We start from the raw sequence: 16832 nt of genomic DNA, 5'->3' as shown, positions 1-16832 counted from the left end.
GACACCAAGCAGCTTTATTGGAGACGGGGGTCAGGGGATAAATAGGGGGCAGGGGGCACAGGCACCCCTAGGCCTCATCCCCAAAGGCGCGGTCAGCGTTGGGGAACCGCTGGGGGCTGAAGCTGGGATCCTCCTGCAGCCGCTTCTGGAGGTCGGCACGGAGCTGGAAGAGAGTGGGGGAGCGGTGAGCGTGGACACAGGGGGAGCCCCCCACATACCCATTGGTGGGGGCCCAGGGGGCTCCCCTGCTGCTGGACAGCCAGCGGGCAGACCCAGGGAAGGGTGCAGGAGGGACCCTGGGAGGGGTGGGGGGGCCTCACCTGCTGCCGGTAGCCCTCCTGCAGCGCCGGCTCGGCCAGCTCCCGGTTCAGGCTCTCGCTGCCGCTCAGGGGCTGGACGCCGGCGGCTTTGGCGGCGCGGCTGACGGCCTCGGAGAGGAGCAGCTGGGGGCCGTCACCCCGCATGGTCTGGGGGACAGCGGAGAAGAGCGCGGTTGGCGGGCAGGAGAGGGCTGGCCTGTGCGCTGCCCATTGCTTAGCAGTTCAGGGGCACGGTTGGGGCCTCACCTTGCGGCGCTTGGCCGGCATTCCCGTCAGGTAGGTGTTGCTGGGCAGTCGGGGGGGGCAGGCAGGGGGCTCACCTTGCGGCGCTTGGCCAGGATGTCTGGCAGGTAGGTGTTGCTGGGCAGTCGGGGCAAGCCGGGGGGCGCAGTTGGGGGGCTCACCTTGCGGCGCTTGGCCGGCATTCCCGTCAGGTAGGCATCGCTCAGTGGCGGCTGCTGCTTCCCGCGGCGCTGGGTCTGGATGTCCTCGCGGATGATGGGCACCCACTCCTGGGGGGACAGAGGGGGTCAGACACTGGGGGACCCAGGCACACCCCGGCCCGGCCCCCCCCCCCCCCAGCCCCGGCACTCACCGGGGGCACAGCCGCTGCCCAGGGCTCGGCGTCGGGCGCGGGCTCCCCCGGCAGCTCCCCCTGCTCTGGCTCCGGGCACCGCGCCAGGGCCTCCTCCGCCGTAGTGGCCGGGGCCGGCGAGGCCGCACTGTCCCGCTGCAACCGGGGGGGTTAGAGACAGCGGGGACCCCCGACAGCCCCCCCACCCCAACAGTCGCCCTCCCGCTCTCACAGCAGGGACCCCCCTGGCAGCAGGGACCCCCCCCCAACAGCCTCCCCCCCCCTTACAGCAGGGACCCCCCCCCCGGTACCTGCGCGGCTTCGGGGGGCTGCTCGGCCGCCTGCACCTCCATGGGCTCGTCCGGTGCTGGCTGCAGAGAGGGGGAGGGTCAGAGGGGACACGGGGGGCCGCCCTGCTCCCCCACCCCCCCGCGCCCCCCGGCCGGGCCATACCTGGGGGGCCTCGCCCAGGCGGCGCACGTAGGGCAGCACCTGCTCCTCCGTGACGGGCATGTGCTCCAGGACCACCTGCAGCCGCAGCCCCATCATGGCCGTCAGCCAGCTCACCAGCGAGGGGTTCACGTCCGCCGAGAGCCGCCGCTGCAGGACAGGGGGGTCAGTGTCGCCCCCGGACCCCCCTGCACCCCTCGGGTCCCCCTGCCGGCCGGCACCGCCCCCCCAACTCCCCCCGGCAGCCAGCTCACCAGCGAGGGGTTCACGTCCGCCGAGAGCCGCCGCTGCGGGACAGGGGGGTCAGTGTCGCCCCCGGACCCCCCTGCACCCCTCGGGTCCCCCTGCCGGCCGGCACCGCCCCCCCAACTCCCCCCGGCAGCCAGCTCACCAGCGAGGGGTTCACGTCTGCCGAGAGCCGCCGCTGCAGGACAGGGGGGTCAGTGTCGCCCCCGGGTCCCCCTGCCGGCCGGCAACCCCCATGCACCCCCTGGGTCCCCCTGCTGGCCAGCACCGCCACCCCAACTCCCCCCGGCAGCCAGCGAGGGGTTCACGTCCGCCGAGAGCCGCCGCTGCGGGACGGGGGTCAGTGTCGCCCCCGGACCCCCCTGCACCCCCCAGCTCCCCCTGCCGGCCGGCACCGCCCCCCCAACTCCCCCCGGCAGCCAGCTCACCAGCGAGGGGTTCACGTCCGCCGAGAGCTGTCGCTGCAGGACAGGGGGGTCAGTGTCGCCCCCGGACCCCCCTGCTCCCCCTGCCGGCCGGCACCACCCCCCCAACTCCCCGCGGCAGCCAGCTCACCAGCGAGGGGTTCACGTCCGCCAAGAGCCGCCGCTGGGGGACGGGGGGTCAGCGGCGCCCCCGGAACCCCCCGCGGCACCACCACCCCCAGACCTCCCCAGTCCCGCGCCAATGCAGCTACACGATCCTGGCTGGGCCCCTCGGGGCTGTGGGGACAGGGAGGGTCCCTGGTGGGGCCCCTGGGTCTATGCGGGGGTCCCCCCAGACAGGGTGGGGGCCCCGGGGGGCACTCACGATGCGGTCGTTGATGACGGCGGTCAGGGCGGCCCGCTCCCCCCGCAGGCAGTACAGGTTCAATGCCAGGCACTCGAACAGGCCCTGGTTACACAGCTCCAGCAGCCGGCACCCAAAGGTGGGGTCTGGGGGGGGAAGGAGTGAGAGGTGGGCCGGGGGACACCCCCCCAAACCCCCTCCCTCAGCAACCTCCCCCCACCTCACAGGGATCCCCACAGCCCCCCCAGAACCCTCCCAGCCAACCCCCCCCAGGACCCCAACCTCCCAGAGATCTCCCACAGCCCCCCCAGAACCCCGCCTGCAGGGATCCCCCCAGCCCCCCCCCGGAGCCCCCCCCTCACCGGCACAGCGCAGGATGTGGGTGGCGATGCGGCTGAAATGCTCCTGCAGGAACTCCAGGTTGGTCCGGGTGATGTCAACCCCGTCCTGCACCCGCACCGAGGCCTGGGGGGGAGGGGGGCAGCCATGAGACATCGGGGACCCCCCCAGGCACACCCAATGCCCCCACCCCCGGGAAGCCCCTCACACACCATTACGGGGGGGCTGTTCCCTCCTGCCCCCCACTGTACTCGGGCCACCTCTGAACAGAACTGGGGGAGAGCCGAGGGGGGGCTGAGGGGAGAGCGGGGCCCCCCCCAGCCCGCAGCCGGGGGGGTGTTTAGGGGAGAGCGGGGCCCCCCCAGCCCGGGGGGGACACTTACGAAGCTCTCGCGGATGTATTCCTGCAGGCCGGTGATCAGGCTGTGGGTGGCCACCTGGGGGAGGAACCACAGGTTAGTGGGGGGGGGGGGAAGAGAAGGGGGGCAGCCAGGGCTGGGGGGCGAGAGTGAGGGGCACCAGCAGAAGAGCCGGGGGCCACAAGGAGCACGGATGGGGGATTCAGGGATGATGGGCCCGGGGGATTCGGGGGCTCAGGGCAGTTCGGGGATGATGGACTCAGGGGATTTAGGGGGCTCGGAGGGATCAGGGGCCCCTCACCCACCCGTTGTGGTCCGAGGGCTCCGGCCCCCCCAGATACTCCTGGTGGAAGCAGCGAGCAGGAGATTCGGGGATGATGGGCTCGGGGGATTCGGGGGGCCGATTCGGGGGATTCGGGGGGCTCAGGGCGGTTCGGGGATGATGGGGCCGGGGGATTCGGGGGGCTCAGGGAGGGATCAGGGGCCCCTCACCCGCACGTTGTGGTCCGAGGGCTCCCGCCCCCCCCAGGTACTCCTGGTGGAAGCAGCGAGCGGAGGATTCGGGGATGATGGTGTCAGGGGATTCGGGGGGGCTCAGGGCGGTTCGGGGATGATGGGCTCGGGGGATTCGGGGGGCCGGGTCGGAGGATTCGGGGGGCTCAGGGCGGTTTGAGGATGATGGGGTCGGGGGATTCGGGGATGATGGGGTCGGGGGATTCGGGGGGCTAAGGGCGGTTTAGGGATGATGGGGTCGGGGGATTCGGGGATGATGGGGTCGGGAGATTCGGGGGGCTCAGGGAGGGATCAGGGGCTTCTCACCCGCACGTTGTGGTCCGAGGGCTCCCGCCCCCCCAGGTACTCCTGGTGGAAGCAGCAAGCGAGGGATTCAGGGATGATGGGCTCGGGGGATTCGGGGATGATGGGCTCGGGGGATTCGGGGGGCCGGGTCGGGGGATTCGGCTCAGGGGGATTCGGGGATGATGGGGTCGGGGGATTCAGGGGGCTCAGGGAGGGATCAGGGGCCCCTCACCCGCCCGTTGTGGTCCGAGGGCTCCAGGCCCCCAGATACTCTTGGTGGAAGAAGTGAGCGGGGGATTCAGGGATGATGGGCTCGGGGGATTTGGGGGGGCAGGGTCGGGGGATTCGGGGGGTTCAGGGATGATGGGGTCGGGGGATTCGGGGGGCTCAGGGCGGTTCGGGGATGATGGGGTCGGGGGATTCGGGGATGATGGGGTCGGGGGATTCGGGGGGCTCAGGGCGGTTCGGGGATGATGGGGTCGGGGGATTCAGGGGGCTCAGGGAGGGATCAGGGGCTTCTCACCCGCACGTTGTGGTCCGAGGGCTCCCGCCGCCCCAGGTACTCCTGGTGGAAGCAGCGAGCGGGGGATTCGGGGATGATGGGGTCGGGGGATTCGGGGATGATGGTGTCGGGGGATTCGGGGGGGGTCAGGGCGGTTCGGGGGGCCGGGTCGGGGGATTCGGGGGGCTCAGGGCGGTTTGGGGATGATGGGCTCGGGGGATTCGGGGGGCCGGGTTGGGAGATTCGGGGGGCTCAGGGCAGTTCGGGGGTGGATGGAGTCGGGGGATTCGGGGGGCTCAGGGCGGTTCGGGGGTGATGGGGTCGGGGGATTCTGGGGCCGGGTCGGAGGATTCGGGGGGCTCAGGGCAGTTCGGAGATGATGGGGTCGGGGGATTCGGGGGCCGGGTTGGGGGATTCGGGGGGCTCAGGGCAGTTCGGGGGTGGATGGAGTCGGGGGATTCGGGGGGCTCAGGGCGGTTCGGGGATGATGGGGTCGGGGGATTCTGGGGCCGGGTTGGGGGATTCGGGGGGCTCAGGGCGGTTCGGGGGTGATGGGGTCGGGGGATTCGGGGGGCTCAGGGAGGGATCAGGGGCCCCTCACCCGCACGTTGTGGTCCGAGGGCTCCCGCCCCCCCAGGTACTCCTGGTGGAAGAAGCGGCGCAGCTGGGGCTGGACGCGCTGCAGCGGCTGGAACTGTCCGTGGAGCAGCATCACCACGTCCACCATGGAGAAGTTCTGGCAGATCAGTGAGAGCAGGTCCCCGAAGAAGCCTGGGAACAGACGGGGACAGTGGGGCAACGGGACACCCCCGGGGGGCGCTGGGGGGCCGGGAATCCCGGCCAGGGGGGGCCCAGCCAGGACGGGGTGAGGAAAGCCAAGAGTAATGTGGCCTGGCAGGGTGCTGGGGGATGGGCCAGAGGGGCGGGGCCCAGCAGCCCAGAGGGGGAACAGTCGAGGACACCGCCCGGAAGGGGCGGGGCCCAGCAGAGGAGGTGGGGCGGGGCCACCCAGAAGGGGCAGGACCCAGCAGCAGAGGCAGGGCCGCCCGGAAGAGGAGGCGGGTCGGGGCCACCCGGAAGGGGCGGGTCCCAGCAGAGGGGGTGGGGCGGGGCCAATCGAAAGGGGTGGGGCCCAGCAGAGGAGGCGGGACTGGGCCACCCAGAAGGGGTGGGGTGGGCCACCCGGAAGGGGCGGGGCCCGGCAGAGGTGGTGGGGCGGGGCCACTCGGAAGGGGCGGGGCCCGGCAGAGGAGGCGGGGCGGGGCCCGGCAGAGGAGGCGGGGCAGGGCCACTCGGAAGGGGCGGGGCCCGGCAGAGGAGGCGGGGCAGGGCCTGGCAGAGGAGGCGGGGCTCACCGATGGCGCCCTCGGTGCCCGGCTCGAAGAGGTTGCTGGTGCCGCTGAGGCGCTGGATGAAGGTGGCGATGCTCTCGGCGCTGCCCTGCTGGGCGTTCAGCGAGCCCATCATGGACGACAGCACCCCCTGCACCACGCTGAGGAAGAACTCGGGGGCCAGGGCCTCGGGGCCCCCAGGGGGGCGGCCCCGCCCCCGCTCAGACAGCAGGGGTGGGGCAGGGGCTGGAGGGGCCTCTGGCTGCGGGGGAGGGGCAGGAGCCTGTTCTGGCACCTGTGGGGGGGCAGCCCCCATCTGCGTGGCCTGGAGAAGAGGAAGACAGTAGTCAAGGACGGCTCTGGCGGGCTGTCAGGTCAAGGACATGGGGGGAAAACTGGCCTTACCCAGAATGCCACGGGGTGGGCAGTGCTCACCTGCAGGAAGTCTGTCATGCCTTGCACAAAGGCGGGCATGCCAGGCATGCCGGGCATGGCCACGGTGATGGTGGGGGAGCCCACGCCGGCCATGCCGGGGCCCGCTGCCCCCAGCAGGTTGCCCAGGAGCTGGGAGAAGTGGAGATCGTCGGCAGGTGGAGGCGGCTGGGCCGAGGAGGAGGCAGAGGGCACGGAGCCCCCTGGTGCACCGGCAGAGCTGCCCCCCGCCGCCGTGGTGGCCGTGTTGGTGGTGGCAGCGCTGGCCGAGGCCGTGGGCGGGGAGGCTGGGGCCGGGAAGGAGGCCGACGAGGTGGTGGTGGTGGTGGAGGAGGAGGAGGAAGAGGACGCCGAAGAGGAGCTACTGCCCTGAGCTGGGAGGGGCAGAATTAGCACTCAAGGCCCTGCCCCCGAACCCTGCCCCACAACCCTGCCCCGTCATCCCAATTTACCCCAAACCTTCCCATAATGCCCCCTGCCCCCCAACCCTGCCCTGTCATCCCAATTTACCCCAAACCTTCCCATAATGCCCCCTGCCTCACCCCCCAATCTCCCCCTGGAGCCTCCCCACTCCACCGCCCCCTCCCATAATCCTCTGTCTGCATCCTCCGAAGCAACCCCCCACACACACACGCTGCCCCACAGGCCCCTTCCTATAGCCTGCCCCACACGTGACCCCAGCACCTCACACCACCACTGCCCCTCCCAACTCCTATGGTGCGAGACAAGGGGTGAGAACAGCCCCCCCCCAGCCCCAGTTTCCTGCCCCCCACCCCACCCCAAAGGAGACGTGTGGGGCAGAGACTTACCCACGAGAACCGGCTGCATCAGCAGGTGCCCGAGGAGCCCGCTGATCATCTGTGCCAGGGAGGCATTGCCCCCTACGCCGGGAGTCTGGGGGGAGACCGACGTTACCTCGGAGCCGGCGCCCCCTAGAGGGAACAGGCCCCTGCCCCACTCCCCACTCCCCAGCCCCCTGAGCCAGCCAGTCCCCATCCTGGGGCCGGGTGGGACCCGGCGCCCCCTAGAGGGGACAGGCCCCGTGGCCCCATTCCCTGCCCCCCGAGCCAGCCAGTGCCCCATGCCCCATTCGCTGGGCTCTCACCCCGGGTCCTGGCGCCTGGGGGGCCCCCAGGTGGGTGGGCCGGGCGGACGGGGCCGAGGGCCGGGCGATCACCACGCGGGTCGGGGCCGACTGGAAGCCAGGGACCTGCTGGCCTGCAGCAGAGGAAGGAACCGGGTTACAACGAGCCGCCGGGGCGGGAACGCAGCCACCTCTGGGGCGGAGCGGCCCCCCGCTGCCCCCCGCTGGCCGCACCCACCTGTGGCGGCAGAAGCCGCGGCCGCCATGGCCTGCTGGGTGATCTGGTGAGCCACGGCCTGCATCAGCTCCGGGGGCAGGCTGGGCAGGGGGACGTGCGCAGCGCCTCCTGCAGGGGGAGGGGAACAGCCGGGTCACCAGGCGGCATCACAGCGCAGCGCCCCCTGCTGGGGAGCCCCGCAACAGCTCCAGCCCCACCCCTGCCAGTCCAGCCCCACCCCACAGCCCCTGCCAGCCCCGCCCCGCCAGCACCCCTCACTCCTGACCCGCAGCCCCTGCCACCCCCCAGCTCTGCCGGTGCCCCTCACTCCCGACCCGCAGCCCCTGCCAGCCCCGCCAGCACCCATCACTCCCGACCTGCAGCCCCTGCCACCCCCCATCTCTGCCGATGCCCCTCACTCCTGACCCGCAGCCCACCGGGCTCTAAGGGTGGGCACATCTCACCTATGCCCGGGCCATGCCCGGCTGGTCCAGCGGTGCCCGTGGGAACGGTGCCCCCGGAGCTGCCTCCTGGCGCTTGAGACCCAGAGTCTGAGAATAAGAAACAGACGATTGGCCCAGCACTGAGCCAGGATCGAACCCAGGAGTCCTGGAGCGGAACAGCCCCTGCCCCATTCCCCGCCCCCTGAGCCAGCCAGTGCCCCCTAGGAGGGACAGGGCCCCTGCCCCATTCCCCGCCCCCCGAGCCAGCCAGTGCCCTCTGGGGGGGGACAGGGCCCTGCCCCCCAAGCCAGCCAGTGCCCTCTAGGGGGGGACAGGGCCCCTGCCCCATTCCCCGCCCCCCGAGCCAGCCAGTGCCCTCTAGGGGGGACAGGGCCCTGCCCCATTCCCCGCCCCCCGAGCCAGCCAGTGCCCTCTAGGGGGGACAGGGCCCTGCCCCATTCCCCGCCCGCCAAGCCAGCCAGTGCCCTCTAGGGGGGACAGGGCCCCTGCCCCCCAAGCCAGCACCCCTCGGGGGGCTCCTACTCACCCTGTATGTTCATATGCATCATGACGACGGGCTCGACGGTCTGGTGGGAGATGCGGATGACCCGGGGGTGGCTGGTCTGGGAGCCCTGGGTCTGAGTCGGGGCCGCCCCGGGCCCCAGCTGGCTCTCTAGGCCCCGGCCTGGCTCCCCGGGGCTGGGGGCTCCGGCTGGGGCCGGGGGGGAGGGCTGGGTGGGGGCAGGTCCCTCGGGGCCAGGCTGGGGGGGGCGGGCACCGTTCCCCGTCATGGTCACTGTGGTCCCAACGTTGATCTGCGGACAGATGAGAAGTTAGGGGGCCCATCCCGGATGCCTGGGTCCATCCCCTCCCTCCCTGGGGCTGTGACCCTCCCTAGACGCATCATCCCGGACACCTGGGTCCATCCTCCCTCCCCAAGAGCTGCGAGGCCCCCTAGGGGCGGGCCCCGTCCCGGACACCTGGGTCCCGTGCCCCAGCTCACCTGTATGGGGATGGCAGCCTGCTGCAGCACCATGGGGGCGGCGTAGTGGGACATGGGCCGGACCACGTGGAGGTGGCGGGGTGCGCTGCAGGACAGGTTGCAGCGCAGGTCGGACAGGGCCACGAAGGTGTTCCCCAGCAGGCGCATGGACTCCCCCACCAGGTTGATGATGCGCTGGTCCTCCTCGCGCCCCTCTGTCTGCCAACACAGGGGTCACGGTCAGCTCCCACAGTGCCCCCCCCCCCGCCGCCCGTGGTATCACCCGCCTCCCCCCCTCCACCATCCCATCCATGGTACAACCCAGCTCAGGGTCCCCATCCCCCTGTTCATGGTATCACCCATCTCAGAGCCCAAATAATCCCCTTTCATGGTATCACCCATAATGCTCTTCACACCCCTACTCCCCAAAATGAATCAGCAGGGGGCAGGAACCTGGACCATCCCCACGGGTTAGAACTGACTTGTGGGGAGGGGGGATTTGGATCCTGCCATCCTTTCATAGACTTGGGGGGAGAGCAGAATTTGGACTATCCCATTCTCACCAGGATGGGGGGGAAGTTCAGAATATCCCATGGGGGGTGGGGCAGAGAAGAGATTTAGACCATCCCAATCTCACAGGGTTGGGGGGGGGGGTGTGTGAGATGTGGACCATCTCAGTCTCTCAGGCTTGGTGGGAATGTTCCGAATATCCCATTCTGAGGGGGCAGGGGGGAGACTTGGACCATCCCAATCTCAGAGGCGCAAGGGGGGGGGGGGGGGAGGTATTCAGAACATGCCATTCTCCCTGTGACGGGGGTAGGCCTGGCACATCCCATTCTCACTACCCCGGGCCGAGGAGGGGGGTAACTAGCCCTTACATTGTTGTTGTAGTCAGTGGTGCTGGCCGTGGCCAGGATCTCCTGGTATCGCTGTAGGAAGGGCTGCAGCTGCTCCTCCACCCTGCGCAGCTCCAGCAGCACCTCCACGTACTCGGCCGGCGCCGGGTGGCTGCGGGGAGACCGGAGAGAGGCTCAGTGGGCTCCAGGGCCCCGCTCCCCTCCCCACCCGCTCAGCCCTGTCCTTACTTGGGGGCCCCCTCGGCAGCTGGGGGCGGCTCCGGCCCAGGCTGGGGGCTCTCCTCGGCGGGCGCGGCTGGGGACTCCGAAACAGCTGCCTCCATGGGCTCCCGCTGGCCGGGGCTGGTGGAGGGGGGCGGCTCGTCGGGGGCCGGGGGGGCATTCTCCGGCGTGGGCTGCGGCTGCCCGTTGGCCCGACCCTAGAGAGAAAGAGACACTGGGCTCAGAGCCTGGGACTCCCGCCCCCTCCCCCCATCAGGGCTCAGCCCCACGGCACTCCCGCCCTCCCCCCCCCCACCCCCAGCCCCACGGCACTCCCGCCCCCCCACCCCCACCCCCAGCCAGGGCTCAGCCCCACGGCACTCACCTCCAGCCGACCCAGGATGCCCTGCACGTCTCGGAGCATGTGCTGTGCCATCAGCAGGCGGACGCGGGGCTCGCTCTGGAACGACAGGGCGGGGCCGGGTCAGGGCTGGGCCTGGGAGTGGAGCTCACAAGGGGACAGCCTGGTACTAACCCGGACCAGACCCCAGGCCCAGCCAGCCCAGGACCCCCAGTCCAGACTCCCCAGGACACCCCCTGGGCTCGTCCAGCCTGGGACCCCCACCTCCTGGATGAGATCCATGGCCCTGCCTGCCCCACCCCCCCGATGAGACCCACAAACTATCCTGCCAGGTAACCCCATGATCAGCCCCATGGGCCCACTGAGCTCTTGCCTGTCCTCTCTAGCCCTGCCCCCCCAATTTCACGGGTTCAGACCCAGAACCCCCCTGTGCTCTGCCAATTCTCTAACCCTTCCCAGGCCCCCCCCCGCCCCCAACCCCCTGCTGACCTTTCACCCCTCCACCCCCCGCGCCCACCCCCCTCCAGTACCTGTATGGGAGCCTGTTCCATATTAATATGAACATCCACAGAGGATCCGTCGATCTTAGGGGGAGGAGGGAGGAGACGGGCGTGAAGGAGGAAGAGACGGAGAAAACCAAAGGAAACAAAAAAGGAGGAAAGGAGGAAAAACAGGAAAAGAAAGAGAAAAATAAATAAAAACAGAGAAAGGGGGGAGGGGCCACAGACACTCAGCACAAGTGGGAGGTGGATAGAGACTGGACCCCTCCTGCCCTCCCCCAGCCAGGATGGAACCCAGGAGTCCTGGCTCCCAGCCCCCCCGCTCTAACCCACCAGCCCCCACTCCCCTCCCAGAGCCGGGGAGAGAACCCAGGAGTCCTAGGTCCCACCTCCCCTGCTCTAACCACCAGCCCCCACTCCCCTCCCAGAGCCGGGGAGAGAACCCAGGAGTCCTGGCTCCCAGCCCCCCCTGCTCTGACCACTAGCCCCCACTCCCCTCCCAGCACCGGGGAGAGAACCCAGGAGTCCTGAGTTCCCACCCGTCCATCACACACCGGCTAGACGATCTCACACCCGTCACAGAACCACACAGAGAATAAACCGAAGCAAACTGCCAGAGGAAAGCGAGAACCTGCCTCTTCCAGGAGCCCACCCCCGGCGGCCACTGGGGCTAGCGCTGCCGGCAGGAGAGAGCCCCCCCCGCCCCCGCAGCACGGCGCCCCCCGCAGGAACTCACCTGTGAGGGCGGCTGCGGGTCCATAATGCTGACTGGTAAATTGAAGGTCCCGACCATGACGTAGCTGTTGGCGTTACGGTCGTGGACGGTGGCACCGGCTCCCCGTCCCCCGATGCCATTGTGGGGGGCTGAGGCCGAACTGGCTCCAGAGGGACCCCCAGAAGAGGGCGACTGAGTCTGGGGAGGGGCACGTTCTACCAAGTGGATCACTTTGCCCCCAACATCTTGGAAAGAAGAGACAAAGGGGGGCAAAATCAGAACCTCAAACCTCTGGTCTCCATCCCCCCCAGCTCTACCGGTGCCCCGCACTCCCGACACGCAGCCCCGGCCAGCCCAGCCCTGGACTCCCACCCCCCCCAGCTCTACCGGTGCCCCTCACTCCCGACATGCAGCCCCGGCCAGCCCAGCCCTGGACTCCCACCCTCCCCAGCTCTGCCGGTGCCCCTCACTCCCGACCCACAGCCCCGGCCAGCCCAGCCCTGGACTCCCACCGCCCCCAGCTCTGCCGGTGCCCCTCACTCCCAAACCGCAGCCCCCCACACTCACTATATTCTTTAAGCTTCTTGTCGTCCTGCAGGACGCGTCCCTGGTAGATCAGACGCTGTTTCTCCGCGGGGATATTTACTGAGCCCGCAATGTGCTCTTTGAACTCCTTCACCGTCACCTACAGGGGAAAGGGGCAAGAACCAGTGGGGTCAAACCCACCCCCCATCACCTCTTCTCAGCTCACACGCTCGGGTCGCCACCCTGGGCATGCGGACACCTAAGAATGGCCGTACCGGGTCAGACCAAAGGTCCATCTAGCCCAGTATCTGTCTACCCACAGTGGCCAATGCCAGGTGCCCCAGAGGGAGTGAACCTAACAGGCAATGATCACGTGATCTCTCTCCTGCCATCCATCTCCACCCTCTGACAAACAGAGGCTGGGACACCATTCTTACCCATCCTGGCTAATAGCCATTAATGGACTTAACCTCCATGAATTTATCCAGTTCTCTTTTAAACGCTGTTATAGTCCTAGCCTTCACAACCTCCTCAGGCAAGGAGTTCCACAGGTTGACTGTGCGCTGCGTGAAGAACTTCCCTTTATTTGTTTTAAACCTGCTGCCCATTCATTTCATTTGGTGACCCCCAGTTCTTGTATTATGGGAACGAGTAAATAACTTTTCCTTATCCACTTTCTCCACATCACTCATGATTTTATATACCTCTATCATATCCCCCCTTAGTCTCCTCTTTTCCAAGCTGAAGAGTCCTAGCCTCTTTAATCTCTCCTCATATGGGACCCGTTCCAAACCCCTAATCATTTTAGTTGCCCTTTTCTGAACCTTTTCTAGTGCCAGTATATCTTTTTTGAGATGAGACCACATCTGTACGCAGTATTCGAGATGTGGGCGTACCATGGATTTATATAAGGGCAATAATATATTCTCCATCTTATTCTCTATCCCCTGTTCAATGATTCCTAACATCCTGTTTGCTGTTTTGACCGCCTCTGCACACTGCGTGGACGTCTTCAGAGAACTATCGACGATGACTCCAAGATCTTTTTCCTGATTCATTGCAGCTAAATTAGCCCCCATCATATTGTATGTATAGTTGGGGTTATTTTTTCCAATGTGCATTACTTTACATTTATCCACATTAAATTTCATTTGCCATTTTGTTGCCCAATCACTTAGTTTTGTGAGATCTTTTTGAAGTTCTTCACAGTCTGCTTTGGTCTTAACTATCTTGAGCAGTTTAGTATCATCTGCAAACTTTGCCTCCTCACTGTTTACCCCTTTCTCCAGATCATTTATAAATAAGTTGAATAGGATCGGTCCGAGGACTGACCCTTGGGGAACACCACTAGTTACCCCTCTCCATTCTGAGAATTTACCATTTGTTCCTACCCTTTGTTCCCTGTCTCTTAACCAGTTCTCAATCCATGAAAGGACCTTCCCTTTTATCCCATGACAACTTCTCTGGGGTGGGGTGCAGGAGCTGGCTGGTCGGGGACCAACCACCCCAGGCTGAGATGCGGCTGGCTCTGGGGTGGGACGCAGGATCTGCCAAAGAGCCGAATGGGGCCGGTGCACAGCATCCCTTGGCGCCAGATGGGGCCGGTACAGACCCCCAAGGGAAACGGCCCCGTATCGAGCCACACCCAGCAGCCTCCCAACCTCTCACCTCCGCCTCCACAGTGAAGGTCCTGGTCTGCGAGTCGAGCGTCTTCACCATCACCTCGAGGTTCTCCGGCTCCGCCATGGCGCCGGCTCCTGTCACGGGACAGCGGGTTACGCGAGCGGGTCCCCTCGTCCCTCCAGATCAGCTGCCCCTGGGTGTCCTGAACCCCCCCCTCGCCTTACACCCCTGGCCCTCCCTGCCCCCAAACCCCTCCCCTGCCCCCCACGCCCCTCCCCTCTCCCACCCCTCCCCCCCACACTCCTCCCCTCCCCTCCTGCCATCCTCCTCCCCTCCCCCACCTTACACCCCTGGCCCCCACTTCCCCCCCACACCCCTCCCTGCTCCCCAAACCCCTCCCCTTCCCCACCCCACATCCCCACCCCTCCTGCCATGCTCCTCCCCTCCCCCACCTTACATCCCTGGCCCCCACTTCCCCCCCACACCCCTCCCCGCCCCCCACGCTCCTCCCCCACCTTACACCCACCGCTGCCCCCACTGTTATACCCCCGCCTCCCTGCCCCCACGCTCCTTCACTCCCCCACCTTACACCCCTGGCCCTCCCACCCCTACCCCCACACTCCTCCCCTCTCCCATCCCTCCTGCCATGCTCCTCCCCTCCCCCACCTTACACCCCTGGCCCCCACTTCCCCCCCCACACCCCTCCCTGCCCCCCAAACCCCTCCCCTTTCCCACCCCACATCCCCACCCCTCCTGCCATCCTCCTCCCCTCCCCCACCTTACACCCCTGGCCCCCACTTCCCCCCCCCACACCCCTCCCTGCCCCCCACACTCCTCCCCTCTCCCACCCCTCCTGCCATCCTCCTCCCCTCCCCCACCTTACACCCCCCCAGCGACGCCCCTCCCCCACCCGACATTATCCCGGGGGGGGGGCGGCACGCGCAGCTCGGACCCGCCCCCCCCCCGGTCGCGCCGACGCTCACCCCGCTCCAGGGGCCGCTCTCGGCTGGGGGTGGGGGAGGGGCGCCAAGTCCAGCTGGCCCCGCCCCCCGGCCTCCCAGGCGGGTACTTCCGGTCAAGCCGGAGCCACTTCCGGTGCAGCCCAAGCCCCAGGGGGCAACTTCCGGTCCCCTGCAGGGGTCCGGCGCCCGCGGGGCGGGGGGAACACCTCGGGGCCCCCCCGGGCGGGGAGACGCTGCGGGCCCGGAACGGGGCGAAGCGGCCGCGGGACCCGGCGCCTCCTTGGAGCGACTCCCTCCAGCCGCCTCTCGCCGCCGCTGCGCCCAACTGCGCATGCGCGAGAGCTGCGCGCGCGCCCCCGCCTTCCCACTACCGGTCCTTCGCCTCGAAGCTGTCCGGGCAGGCGCCTGACTCAATACACCGTGAAACCGACCTAGTCGCCCTCCCCCGCTCCCGCCGCTCGTTCCTTGATCGCTCCTTGGCTCCGAGCTGCCGGGTCTGTTCGCCCTGTGGCGGCGACGCCGCTTGTTCGCCTCCGATCGCGAAGATTTTGTCCAGGCACCTTTCGAGTTCCTATACCCGGCTCGAGGGGCCTCCCCAGCCCGCGCCTGCGTACTAAGGCCTTTGTCCACCATCTTTCTTCTGGGCGGGCCCATGCGGCTGTGTATGCGGTGAAGGCAGCGCGACGGCCATCTTGGAGGTTGGCGTGGAAATGATGACGCGAATTCCCCGGCCCGACAGATCTTTTGAGGGCAACACTTGGCGCTCCAAGGAGCCGAAGCCAAAGCGGCGGCCATCTTGGTTATGGGCGCAGACTTATGACACCTGACTTGCCACCATATTTGTTGAGGGCACATTTTCCCACTCCTGATTGGCGGCCATGTTGTACTTTATCCCCAATGGGAGGGGGGAATAACCCCCTCACCCGCCATCTTTCTTATGGGCAATGAGTTTGGCTAGGCAGAGAATGCCAGGTTGTTATTGTAGGGTCTCCCACTCCTCTTTGTGTTATTGTAGGGTCTCCACAAAACACTACAGGCCCCGGGCATGTTTATGTTACTGTAGGGCCTCCCCCAAATGGTGAACATGCCTCCCCTTGCTCGTGTTATTGTAGGGTCTCCTCAAAACACTAGAGGCCCCAGGCATGTTTATGTTACTGTAGGGCCTCCCCCTGCTCGTGTTATTGTAGGGTCTCCTCAAAACACTAGAGGCCCCAGGCATGTTTATGTTACTGTAGGGCCTCCCCCTGCTCGTGTTATTGTAGGGTCTCCTCAAAACACTAGAGGCCCCAGGCATGTTGCTGTTATAAATAAAATTATAAATTAATGGAGATATCCCATCTCCTAGAACTGGAAGGGACCTTGAAAGGTCATTGAGTCCAGCCCCCTGCCTTCACTAGCAGGACCAAGTACTGATTTTGCCCCAGATCCCTAAGTGGCCCCCTCAAGGATTGAACTCACAACCCTGGGTTTAGCAGGCCAATGCTCAAACCACTGAGCTATCCCTTCCCTTTATTACTACTAAGGACGCCCCCCCCCCCATTACTGCCAAACCAGAGCCACTCTGGGCAGGGAGGGCCCCCCCCCCGCACCGCGCTGTGGCAGGACCAGGTCAGCCCAGGCCCGGCCTGAGGGGGTTTGTCCAACCTGCTCTTAAACCGTCCCGGGACGGGGATCCCACGACGCCGACTCTAGCGCTGAACGCCCCCGAGAGCTAGAAAGTGTCTCCTAATCTCCGGCCGAAATGGCCCTGGCCCCCGAGCTTGGGTTTTCTCACCCTTCGCTCGCGTGTGTGTCTCCCAACTGATCATGTTATTGTAGGGCCCCCCCCACAACCCTACGGGCGCCAGCCCTGTTCTTGGAGGGGTTTGTTATTGTAGGGTCCCTCACCAGCATCAGCCACCCGCCCTGAGGCTCAGTGTTATTGGGGGGAGGGGGTCCCTTGCAAACACCCAGCTACCCACACTGGTTTATTAGTGTAGGGTCTCCTGCAAGCTCCATCCCCCCCACACACACACACACCCTGTTATTGTAGGATCTCCTGGAGGCCCCCAGAGCCCCTCCCCCACTGCACTGTTTACCATTGGCCCCCCCGCCTCAGTGGGCGTGGGGTAGCTCCCACCCACGGGACTCTGGACTCGGGCGAGTTACCGATTAACGTGGCCCGGGGGTGGGTGGGGGGCAAAGGTGAGCCGGACAGAGGGACAAGGGCCGGCAGACGGCCCCGAACCCGGCCCGCACCGGCC

The 16832-nt window shown here is 67.2% G+C and overlaps 1 protein-coding gene across 1 annotated transcript; it reads right to left on the bottom strand.

Moving 5' to 3' along the window:
• Nucleotides 1-13750, bottom strand: BAG6 (BAG cochaperone 6). The gene is made up of 25 exons (XM_065415925.1): nucleotides 13673-13750; nucleotides 12047-12164; nucleotides 11534-11724; nucleotides 10795-10848; nucleotides 10289-10363; nucleotides 9931-10121; nucleotides 9724-9853; nucleotides 8867-9064; nucleotides 8411-8678; nucleotides 7885-7971; nucleotides 7442-7546; nucleotides 7225-7337; nucleotides 6905-7013; nucleotides 6123-6412; nucleotides 5712-6012; nucleotides 4958-5127; nucleotides 3081-3134; nucleotides 2721-2823; nucleotides 2380-2504; nucleotides 1348-1494; nucleotides 1206-1265; nucleotides 916-1050; nucleotides 725-832; nucleotides 321-467; nucleotides 1-163 (listed from the first exon to the last, which is right to left on the bottom strand). Exons 1-25 carry the CDS (start codon nucleotides 13748-13750, stop codon nucleotides 68-70), a joined length of 3453 nt encoding a protein of 1150 aa, XP_065271997.1. The 3' UTR covers nucleotides 1-67.
• Between the last annotated feature and the right edge of the window lie 3082 nt (nucleotides 13751-16832).

This window comes from Emys orbicularis, chromosome 13 (assembly GCF_028017835.1).
Source record: "Emys orbicularis isolate rEmyOrb1 chromosome 13, rEmyOrb1.hap1, whole genome shotgun sequence".
NCBI classification, from domain to species: Eukaryota; Metazoa; Chordata; order Testudines; family Emydidae; genus Emys; species Emys orbicularis.
Note: the sequence above shows the minus strand (reverse complement) of the source record. Positions and strands in the feature narration are given on the sequence as shown.